General features: G+C 40.4%; 1 protein-coding gene across 2 annotated transcripts in view; it reads left to right on the top strand.

Moving 5' to 3' along the window:
- The window catches only part of LOC133539556 (dyslexia-associated protein KIAA0319-like protein), a 56,234-nt gene that overhangs the window by 11,895 nt on the left and 32,109 nt on the right, over positions 1–12,230 (top strand). For both annotated transcript variants that reach the window (XM_061881554.1, XM_061881553.1), the window contains exons 5-8: positions 505–773; positions 913–987; positions 3,181–3,391; positions 10,483–10,584. In XM_061881554.1, coding sequence (XP_061737538.1) covers positions 505–773; positions 913–987; positions 3,181–3,391; positions 10,483–10,584 — 657 coding nt within the window. The remainder of the gene's footprint in view (positions 1–504; positions 774–912; positions 988–3,180; positions 3,392–10,482; positions 10,585–12,230) is intronic.

Here is a 12,230-nt window from a genome sequence, read left to right as displayed (position 1 = left end):
CTCTGCAATTTGACCCATCCCTTTGTTCCACCCCTGGGAGGTGAGGGGCGTGGCCGCGCTCGGGAATCATTTTGGTGATTTAAACTAGGGGTAAGAGATGGTTTTCCAACAGTCTTGAAGCTCGTCGAGAGAATCCCAAGAGTGTGCAAAACAGTAATCAGAGCAAAGGGTGGCTATTTTGAAGAAACTAGAATATGAAACATTTTTTCAGTTATTTCACTTTTTTCTTGTTAAGTACCTAACGCCACCTGTTCATTCATAGTTTTGACAATCTAGCATATAAATAGTCATGAAAATAAAGAAAACCCATTGAATGAGGTGTGTCTAAACCTTTGGCCTGTACTGTATATTAAACCTTTCACTATATTTTCTGACAAAACTGCTGCTACCCTCCTGCTCTTCCTGCGGTGGAAATACTATCTGTAACCAAGGGGCCTGCCCTCCCAAAGGTCATGTGACTCATGTTCATACAGAAGCTAATGGATGCCCTCTGTCTCCCTCCAGGCGTATCAGCAGATCTCTGCCGGGTCACGGGCGGGGTGCTGGGGATCCAGTGGAGCAGCGTCCTCGGCCTGGGCTGGTACCCTCTTGCAGAGGGGAAAGGCGGTGCGACATGTTGGGAGGCCTGCTGCCTGAATCCCAGCTGCAACGCTGTGTGGATCCTCAGCGGGCGATGCGTGCTTCTTCGTTGCTCCTTGAAGGGCGGCTGCCCCATCTTTTATATGCCCCAACCTCACGAAGAGTCGCTCGGCCTCTTTCAGATGCTCTCCAAGGTACGACTTCAAAGATGACCCCGATTTGAATCACTCGAACTTTAATTGTGATATTGCCATTACGAGGAATACTTCTAAAAGGTATTGTCTGTAAGTGTCCCTTAGTTAACCATCATTTTGTTTTGTATGCTTCTTGAAGGGTCCGGCCACAAAAAGGGGGAGGAGGGTCCGCCATGCACAACAAGGCCCACAAACGGAACAACAGACCAGCACGGTAATTTGAAGTTAATTTATAGTATAGGTAGGGCTAGACCAGGTGTGCTCACACTTTTTCTGCAGGCGAGCTGCTTTTCAATTGACCAAGTGGAGGGGCTCTACCACATTCATATATATCTTTTATATTTATTTATTGATGAGAGCGATGTTTTTGTAAACAAGTTAAAGGTGTTTAATAATAATAATATAAGTATGTTTAACATCATCAGTCAATCAATTATTGTTTACTTATCTAGCCCTGAATCACTAGTGTCTCAAAGGGCTGCACAAGCCACAACGACATCCTCTGCTCAGACCCCACTTCAGGGCAAGGAAAAACTCAACCCAATGGGACAATGAGAAACCCTTGGAGGGGCCTGCAGATGTGGGGAACCCCCACTGGGCGACCGGTGCAATGGACGTCAAGTGGATCGAGCATAATATTGTTAGAGTCCAGTCCATAGTGGATCTAACATAATAGTGTGAGAGTCCAGTCCATAGTGGATCTAACATAATATTGTTCGAGTCCAGTCCATAGTGGATCTAACATAATAGTGAGAGTCCAGTCCATAGTGGATCTAACATAATGGTGAGAGTCCAGTCCATAGTGGGCCCAGCAGGAGACCATCCCGAGCAGAGACAGGTCAGCAGCGCAGAGATGTCCCCAACTAATGCACAGACGAGTGTTCCACCCCGGGTCCCGACTTTGGAAAGCCAGGGCTTCATCCGTGGCCAGTGAACCTGTGTCGTCACTCTCCCCCCCCACGAAGGAGAGGGGTTAGAACAGAAAAGAAAAACAAGATCAACTGGTCTAAAAAGGGGGTCTATTTAAGGGCTAGGTACCGGCCGCAGAATAATTTATTATTATTATTTTTTTTTTTATTAAATCAACATAAAAAACACAAGATACACCTACAATTAGTGCACCAACCCAAAAAACCTCCCCTTTTCATGACAAAAAAAAAAGAATAATCATTTACTTTTTAAATGTACTTCGTTAAAACATACACTATACATCTTGAAGTCGTCAGGGCTGCTTTCTTTCTAGACACGGTCGGACAGTAAACGTCATTAACAATATTTAGATTCACTCGGTCACATCATTAGGTACACCTCCACACTCTCCAAACCTGCATAAAAAACAGCAGTCACTGCACGTTGCACGTTGGTGTTACTACGCACATGTGAAGATTAGACTAAATAATGCTTTGTCTTACCTTTTTTTGTTCGCTCAAAGCCTAGAACACACCTGGGCATGTTAAGGCCCAGTGGCCACAGGCGGCCCATTAAGATTTTCAATCCGGCATGGCCGGACTTTACCAAAAAAATATTTTAGATCTTTAAGATGGAAACTGTAGCTGCCATTATGATCTGCAGTGCTGTTTTCACTGCAGATTTTTACAACAAAGTTCGAAAGCTTAGTGAAATATCAGATCTGTAGTGGGGTTTTTTTTTACCCTTCGCGTTCATATTTCGTTGTTTGTTGCATTTTTGTCGCATTGTTTCGTTTGGTTGTAAAATATGTTGATCAAGAGGGGGTGTGACAAGTGATATGTTGTCAATATTCAATGTTTTATCCTTTATAGTTAATATATAAGTTATTTTCTTCCCACTCCCTTTCAGGCAAAACTGGACAATCATGTACTATACATTACCTTTTGCACTATATTAACTTATATTATGTTTTGTCCACTTTGTACTTTTTTTTTGTTTGCCTGAAATAAATAAATTAATGAAAAAAAATGAAAATGAATATTGTAAATCCCACATTCTTTATTTTCATGTATATTCTGGGTTTCTCAATCAGTAAAAAAATTTAAAATCCCATTGTTTTTTCAGGCGGTCTGTCATAACGTTTTTAGCATTCAATCAGACATTATGGTGGGGTTTTGTATTAGTGTTCCTAAAAATAAATATACCGGCCCCCAGGCACATTTTTTCCTCTAAATGTGGCCCCCCGAGGCAAAATGATTGCCCAGGCATGGCCTAGAGGCTGGAAACTTGACTTACTGTCCAAATAAGTATGTTCATCTCGCTGTGACGTCACAATGTAGCCAGACTGCAAAACCCCGCCCACCTGGGCTATCTAAAATGCATGGAACCTTTTGATTTGACGCTTTACAATTGTCCGACATTGTAACAACATAAGTCATCTTTAACACATGCAATGTTTGGGGTGGTCACGGACGGTTATCCTCTCTAATCTCTCCAGGAAAAGTCAAAACCAGGTACGGCACACCCGACTCTGTCGGCGCCCAGCACCAGCGTAGTGGCACAAGCAGAGCAGAGGAACACCAGTCAAGTGAACGGCACCAGTGAACGCGCCTCGGGTCCCTCCCAGCAGAACTCCACCATCGATGACACCAGTGAGGTCGTCACTTCTTCCAATAGCAGTGATGTCGACACACCTCCAACACAGGCTGGTAAGAAAAAACTAATCTCATTAAAATATGCCAATTACTTTATGTATCCAGGCTAGGGTTGTCCCGATACCAATAATTTGGTACCGGTACCAAAATTGATACTTATCTAAATAAAGGGGACCACAAAAAAGGGCATTATTAGCTTTATTTTACCTAAAAATGTTACAATACATTAAACATATGTTTCTTTTTGCAATCGAAGAACAAATCTGTCCTTGAATAAAATAGTGAACATACAAGTCAACTTGTCTTTTATTAGTAAGTAAACAAACTAAAACTTAAATAAAATAGTGAACATACAAGACAACTTGTCTTTTATTAGTAAGTAAACAAACTAAGGCTCCTAATTAGTCTGCTGACATATGCCGTCACATATTGTGTCATTTATACATCTATTATTTTGTCAACATTATAAAGGACAAGCTGTAAAAATGGATTATTAATCCACTTGTTCATTTACTGTTAATATCTGCTTATTTTCTGTCTTTACATGTTCTATCTACATCATTTATTCTTCTGTTGTTTGGATACTTTACATTAGTTTTGGATGATATTACAAATTTAGGTATCGATCCAATACCAAGTAGTTACAAGATCATAAGGTGGTCATATTCAAAGTCCTCATGTGTCCAGGGACAGATTTCCATCCATCCATTTTCTACCGCTTATTCCCTTTTTGGGGTCGCGGGGGGCGCTGGCGCCTATCTCAGCTACAATCAGGCGGAAGGCGGGGTACACCCTGGACAAGTCGCCACCTCATCGCAGGGCCAACACAGATAGACAGACAACATTTCATGACTTTATAAGCGCAATATTATTTTTTATTAAAAGGAAAAAAGATTTTGTGACTCTGAAAAATATAAATGTAATCATAGTACTATCGACTAAATACGCTATTGTACATGGTATCATTACAGTGAATGCCAGGTGTAGATCTACCCATGGCATTTGTTTACATTCAGGCGTGCTAGTTTTTGTGTCTGCTTGTAAGTACTCTGTGATTGTGCCTTGCCGAACATGCTCTTATGCTCGTAAAACCAGCAATGTCATGAGCTGATGGCGCCTGTAGAGATTCATTAGTACCGCGATACTATACTTGTACCATGAATTGATTAAAGTGGACCCCGACTTAAACAAGTTGAAAAACTTATTGGGGTGTTACCATTTAGTGGTCAATTGTACGGAATATGTACTGTACTGTGCAATCTACTAATAAAAGTTTCAATCAATCAATATTGCCGGTATACTGTTCAACATTACTCCAGGCAGTTGAATTGCAGTGCCTTGACACACAAGAAAAGGCTCAATGTTTTATTATGTTTGGCAAAAAATAATAATCCACATGGAAGCACCTCGGAATGCAATAAGAGGTGTTTGCCTTTAAAACTAACAAGTCAAAGCACTCGCTTTCACCTTTCGCTTTGGGATGGCGTGGCTCAGTTGGTAGAGCAGCCATGCCAGCAACATGAAGGTTCCAGGTTCGATCCCCACTGGCGCCATCCTAGTCACTGCCATTGTGTCCTTGGGCAAGATACTTAAACCACCTGCTCCCAGTGCCACCCACACTGGTTTGAATCTAACTTAGATATTGGGTTTCACTCGGTAAAGCGCTTTGAGTCACTAGAGAAAAGCGCTATATAAATATAATTCACTTCAGCGGTCAACAGAATGCATGTCACATCCATCCATTTTCTACCGCTTATTCCCTTTTTGGGGTCGGGGGGGTGCTGGTGCCTATCTCAGCTACAATCGGGCGGAAAGCAGCGTACACCCTGGACAAGTCACCACCTCCTCGCAGGGCCAACACAGATAGACAGACAACATTCACACTCACATTCACACACTAGGACCAATTTTTAGTGTTGCCAATCAACCTATCCCCAGGTGCATGTCTTTGGAAGTGGGAGGGGCCTATCCCCAGGTGCATGTCTTTGGAAGTGGGAGGAAGCCGGAGTACCCGGAGGGAACCCACGCAGTCATGGGGAGAACATGCAAACTCCACACAGAAAGATCCCGAGCCCGGGCTTGAACCCAGGACTACTCACTAACCCTTCTTCCACCGTGCTGCCCACGCATGTCACAACAGAACACAAATACTAACACACTGTGATAATCATCTGTAGTTTCAGGCAAGCTGAAGTGATTGACACTTGAAATTTTCACTTTCTCTTACCACTGTCTTATGTTTATGTTTCAGTGTAATCCTTATGGATTATACTGCACAGAAAATACTAATAGTTAGGGGTGTGGGGAAAAATCAGTTCAAATACGTTTTTGTTTTTTTTATAAATCCAACAAACCAATACACAGCAATACCATAACAATACAATCCATTTCTAAAACCAAAACTGAGCCAGCAACACTCAGAACTGCAATAAACAGAACAATTGAGAGGAGACACAAACACCACACAGAACAAAACAAAAGTAGTGAATATTATCAACAACAGTATCAATATTAGTTATAATTTCAGCATAGCAGTGATTAAAAATCCCTCATTGACATTATCATTAGACATTTATAAATATAAAAAAAAAAGAATAGTGTCACAGTGGCTTACACTTGCATGGCATCTCATAAGCTGGACAACACACTGTGTCCAATGTTTGCACAAAGATAAAATAAGTCATATTTTTGCTTCCTTTAATAGTTCAAACAAATTTACATTATTGCAATCAGTTGATAAAACATTGTCCATTACAATTATAAAAGCTTTTTTTTTTTAATCTACTACTCTGCTAGCATGTCAGCAGACTGGGGTAGATCCTGCTGAAATCTATGTATTGAATGAATACACAATCCTTTTGAATCAGAAAAATATAGTTTTTCAATCGAAAAAATCGATATATAATCGAATCGCGACCCCAAGAATCGTTATTGAATCGAATTGTGGGACACCTAAAGATTTGCAGCCCTACTAATAATCCAATGAAAGTTGTTTTTTTTCCCAGTCGTACGTTTGTGTGGAAACAGGATGCCACTTCCTGTTCTCTTTCAGCAGGTAGCAGTTTCCTCAGTGCAGCACAGCGGCCAATTTTTTAATTATGCTTGAACAATTTGTGAAATAATAATAATAAATATATAATGATTGAATATATTTGCTTCTTCAACACAAAGCTAAGAGTTTTGTTGAGATAATATCGGCCTAGGCTTTTGTGGCGCTATATAAGATTTGGTTTGTGGCCTCATTTCGGTCTTTAAAATGACTCATGCAACACGCCAGGGGCTATAGGGCTGACTAACCTAGTGAGAATTGTAATACAGTCGTCTCTTTGCCATGTCGCGTGTTAAAGTTTGCGGCTGGTAAAGGTGACTATTGGGTGAAGGGTTGTACAGTATACTGCTACTACTATAGTACCATGATACAAATAAATCATATTCGGTACTATACCACCTCTAAAAATTACCGGTTCCCCCCCTTTTTTTAACTGGTATGACAGCGTGTCATCGTCACGTCGTGACTTTGCTGGTTTTACAATTAGAGGAGCATGTTTGGCAGCACACAATCACAGAGTACTTACAAGCAGACACAGTGTGTAGACAGAAAAGGGAGAATAGACGCAATTTGGCTTAAAAACTAACAATAAAGGTGAAGTTATAACACTGAAACGCCCTCAGGAAGAGGTGCTTTAAGACAGTGGTTCTCAAATGGGGGTACGCGTACCCCTGGGGGTACTTGAAGGTATGCCAAAGGGTACATGAGATTTAAAAAAAATATTTTAACAAATAGCAGCAGGTCAAAAATCCTTTATAAATATATTTATTGGAAAATACTTCAACAAAATATGAATGTAAGTTCATAAACTGTGAAAAAAAATACAACCATGCAATATTCAGTGTTGACAGCTAGATTTTTTGTGGACATGTTCCATAAATATTGATGTTAAAGATTTATTTTTTTGTGAAGAAATGTTTAGAAGTAAGTTGATGAATCCAGATGGATCTCTATTACAATCCCCAAAGAGGGCACTTTAAGTTGATGATTACTTCTATGTGGAGAAATGGATATTTGTTTATTTTTATTTTTCAACAAGTTTTTAGTTATTTTTATATCTTTCTCTCCAAATAGTTGAAGAAAGACCACTACAAATTAGCAATATTTTGCACTGTTATACAATTTAATAAATCACAAACTGATGACATAGTGCTGTATTTTACTTCTTTCTCATTTTTTTTCAACCAAAAATGCTTTGCTTTGATTAAGGCATGGGTGTCAAACTCTGGCCCACCGTGTAATTTAATTTGGCCCTTGAGGTAATATCTGATTAATATGAGAGCTGGCCCGCCGGTGTTATTCAGCAGCGGTGCCTCATTTAACACTGCATTCACCGCTGATACTCATACTTGTCAACCCCCACGATTTTCAGTGCTGCTCCAAAAAATGGTTAAACAGCTCGCTCCCAATCAAAAGGGACTGGGTTCAAATCCCAGTCAGATCGATCAGGTAACTAGGAAAGCTTCAGCTGGTGGAGTTGAGCTTTTATATCATAGTTTACTGAGACAGGCTTCCAATTAAATATGTCATTGAATATGAAATCTCCCTTTAAGAAGACCCGCAAATGATTTTATCCTTCAGGTCTTCCTTTCACGTTCACTGTTCACCTACAAGGCCACCAGGTGTATGTGCTCACACAGGATGCAAACACTTCATTCTGTTTTGAATTTCTTTTAGGAGTCTTGTTACGTGTTTTAGGAGTCTTTTTACGTGTTTTAGGAGTCTTGTTACGTGTTTTAGGAGTAATGTATGTTTTAGATGTCACTGTGCATCTCTTAGGAGTCATTGTATGTGTTTTAGAGTCATTTTTAATGTTTTAGAAGTTGGTTGTTGTGTTTTTAAAGGTTTTACTAGTCATTTTAACGTGTTAAGTCACTTCATGCATCTGTGTTTCGCACAAGAGGTAAATCATCTCACTCTGTGTTTTCTGGAATCAAGGATGGCTGAGTGGTCAAAACAGCTATCCCCCATTTAAAGAGGACTGGGTTCAAATCCCAGTCAGGTTGATGGGTAACTAGGAAAGATCCAGTAGGAGGAGTTAAAGTTCACCCTGACAACAATATTGGGGGTGTGTCTTGAAGGCACTGCCTTTAGCGTCCTCTACAGCCTGCAGTCACTTCCGCTTTTCCTCCATACAAACAACGTGCCAGCACAGTCACATAATACATGCGGCTTTAACACACACAAGTGAATGCAAGCACACTTGGTCAACAGCCATACAGGTCACACTGAGAGTGGCTGTATAAACAACTTTAATACTGTTACAAATATACGCCACACTGTGAACCCACACCAAACAAGAATGACAAACACATTTCGGGAGAACATCCGCACCGTAACAGAACATAAACACAACAGAATAAATACCCAGACCCCCTTGCAGCACTAACTCTTCCGGGACGCTACAATATACACCACCGCTACCACCAAACCCCGACACCCCCCCCCCATTTTTATTTGATATGCCATTTATATTTTTTAATTATTATTATTGTAATTTGAAACTGGATTTTGCATGTGACTATAAAGTTATATAAGCCTTGCTTGTTCAATATTCAATACAAAACTTGTTTGGGTCCCTATTAAAAGGTTAGTTTGTTCAACCTTGGCCCGCGACTTTGTTCAGTTTTACATTTTGGCCCACTCTGTAGTTGAGTTTGACACCCCTGGATTAGGGGATGCTTGAAATAAAAAAATGTTCAAAGGGGATACATCTCTGAAAAAAGGTTAAGAACCACTGCTTTAAGACATGGCTAGCTCGTTAGCAGCTAACGTCCAGGCGCAGTCTGCAGTGTTTTAGCAACTTCTAAATCACTAATCCTCACCTCCATGGGGACAAATAGAGTAAGTTTCTTACAAGTATCATCCCTGCAGGACGAGGAATAGCTAAACATGATTCACTGCACACCGTAGCTCACCAGCGTCACAATGTAAACAAACGCAATGGTTGGATCTACACCTGACATCCACTGTAATGATACCGACTTCAGGAGCGTATCTACATTACAAAATCTTTTTTTTTTTTTTTTTTTTTTTAATTCATATTATATTTACAAACTCAGGAAATATGTTCCTGGACACATGAGGACTCTGAATATGACCAATGTATGATCCTGTAACTACTTGGTATCGGATCGATATCCAAATTTGTGGCATCATCCAAAACAAATGTAAAGTATCAAACAACAAAAGAATGAGTCATTATTACCCACAGGTGAACAGGCCAATTGGGAACAGGTGGGTGCCATGATTGGGTATACAAGCAGCTTCCATGAAATGCTCAGTCATTCACAAACAAGGACAGGGCAAAGGTCACTACTTTGCAAACAAATGCGTGAGCAAACTGCCGAACAGTTTAAGAACAACATTTCTCAACCAGCTTTTGCAAGGAATTTAGGGATTTCACCATCTACTGTCTGAAATATCATCACAAGATTTAGAGAATCTGGAGAAATCACTGCACGAAAGCGGTGATATTATGGACCTACGATACCTCAGTCGATTGAATAAAAGTTGAAAAGGATTTACAAATCATTGTATGTTGTTTTTATTTACCATTTACACAACGTGCCTACTTCACTGCTTTTGGGTTTTGTAACATTTGGCATCTTACATATTAAAAAAAAAAAAAAGATAAGTGCAAGCCAGCATTTTCCAACACAGGGTTTCCCACACATTCATGTATTTGTGGCAGCCCGCCACGAAAGAATTACGGCCGCCATAAATAAATAAAAATTATTTTATTTTTTTCGGCTTTTGACTCGCTCGACCGCTCTTAAAAGCAATGAGACTCTGTCTGTGAATGGAGCTTGTAGTTACATATTATATAAATATGTAAATATTACTTAAATATGTACATAAAGTGTTGTAATGATATTCCAACTCTGCGTTCTTCTTGGTCATCGCCGCCGCCCGACCACACCACCACAAATAGATGCCTGACCTGTGGGAAACACTGCAAATTCTCCCCTGCATGAAGACATTGACTCTGAGTGTTTTTCCCCCCTTGCAGATTAAATCTCCACTTTTTTGTGGTTGTACCAACCTTGTTGTTTTCGTACTAATAGCTTCACCTCTGCTATTATGTTTACCGCAGCAGTGAGGGAGCTGGTGGTGTCGGCAGCGGAGAGTGTTGAGGTCACGCTACCGTGCGACCATGTCGAGCTGAATGCCTTTGTGTTGCCAACACCTCCGCAAGGTAAGGGAGATATATTAATTATATTAATATTTTTTCTGAAGCTTTCAAAAATTAATATTTTCAGTATTTACTTCTAGTCAAATCAGCATTTTGTTAATCCTATAACCCAGGGGTCGGGAACCTTTTTGGCTGAAAGAGCCAAGAAGCCAAATATTTAAAAATGTATTTCCCTAAGAGCCATATATATATATTTTTTTAACACTGAACACAACTAAACACGTGCATTTTTAAGTAAGACCAACATTTCCAGACTATAATAGGTCTCTTATTCTGTATTAATAACATTGTTATTCTGAAGCTAACTGTGGAGGGGGCGTGGCCTGCGGGCCTACAGCAAAGCAGGATGTTGCCCGGACCGGCCTCAAAATCAGCGACAGGTGCATAGATGGCCCACCTGGGCCTTGTTATCTAATCACCTGTCGCTCTGTTATAAGCAGCAGCCAAGAGGAGAGACAGGGTTAGAGCTGGAGCCAGAGCGCGAGTGAGGACGAAAGAGAAAAAGACAATTGCTGGAAAAATAAAATAAGACAATATTGTAACCCTAAAACAGGCTCTTGGTTGTCTGAAGAACCCCCAAGAGGGCAAGCCCCACACTAACCAATAATAAATAAATTACTTCTTACCATTAATGCAACGTCTTGAACATGAAAAAGCATGAGGATGTTTTATATTTTGAACGTTATTTTTCACACTGTGATTACAAGTGGAATTATTCATTACTTATCGTGTTAAGCAATGTCAGCTCAGACTTATCCGAGAGCCAGATGCAGTCATCAAAAGAGCCACATCTGGCTCTAGAGCCATAGGTTCCCTACCCCTGCTATAACCCATCCTCACCCTCTCAACTGGTCTCAACATAAAAACCTATCATTTCTAAAAAAAAATCCTCTTCTGATGGAATTAAGTAAATTGTTTGGTGTTCGGGTCTGTGGGACCCGTTTTTATTTTTTATTAAAAGAAAAAATATACAATTAATTAATTTTTCAAACTGGGACACACTGACTTTGGCTCATTTTCTGTGAAGAACATGTATCAGAATACATATTTAATGACCACACACTATACACACCCCCTACAGATTTCTATTACATAAAAGATGTCCGGGTCCACTGGATAATAGAAGTGTGGAAATTGATGTTCTGTGTAACACACACACACACACACACAAAGCCGGCCTAGCCAGGAGGAGGACAGAGTGCAGGTCCACAGTAACTCAGAGGGTCAAATGTGCGAGAAAATGAGAGCAGACAGTGTTTACAAACAATGTTGCAACCTTGTGTGGTGAACCTCAGGTCCAGAAACGCCAAAGAAGAATCTCTGTGGGATGCAGAAACTGGCAGAGAAATTTTCCGTGCAACGTTCATATTGTCGTTACTCAGCCAGCGTTTGTGGGTCTGATGGACCTGTTGCATTTTGTGGCTTTTAATGCTTCACAATCAAACACTTTAATGTTAAAATACTGAGCAGATGTTTATTGGGATAAGGTAAACATGCAACGGGTCCATCAGACCCACAAACGCTGGCTGAGTAACGACAATATGAACGTTGCACGGAACATTTCTCTGCCAGTTTCTGCATCCCACAGGGATTCTTCTTTGGTGTTTCTGCACCTGCGGTTCCCACACAAGGTTGCAACATTGTTTGTA

The sequence above is a fragment of the Nerophis ophidion genome, linkage group LG21 (genome assembly GCF_033978795.1).
Source record: "Nerophis ophidion isolate RoL-2023_Sa linkage group LG21, RoL_Noph_v1.0, whole genome shotgun sequence".
Lineage (NCBI taxonomy): Eukaryota > Metazoa > Chordata > Actinopteri > Syngnathiformes > Syngnathidae > Nerophis > Nerophis ophidion.
The sequence above is the reverse complement of the archived record's forward strand: the minus strand, read 5'-3'. Positions and strand labels throughout refer to the sequence as shown.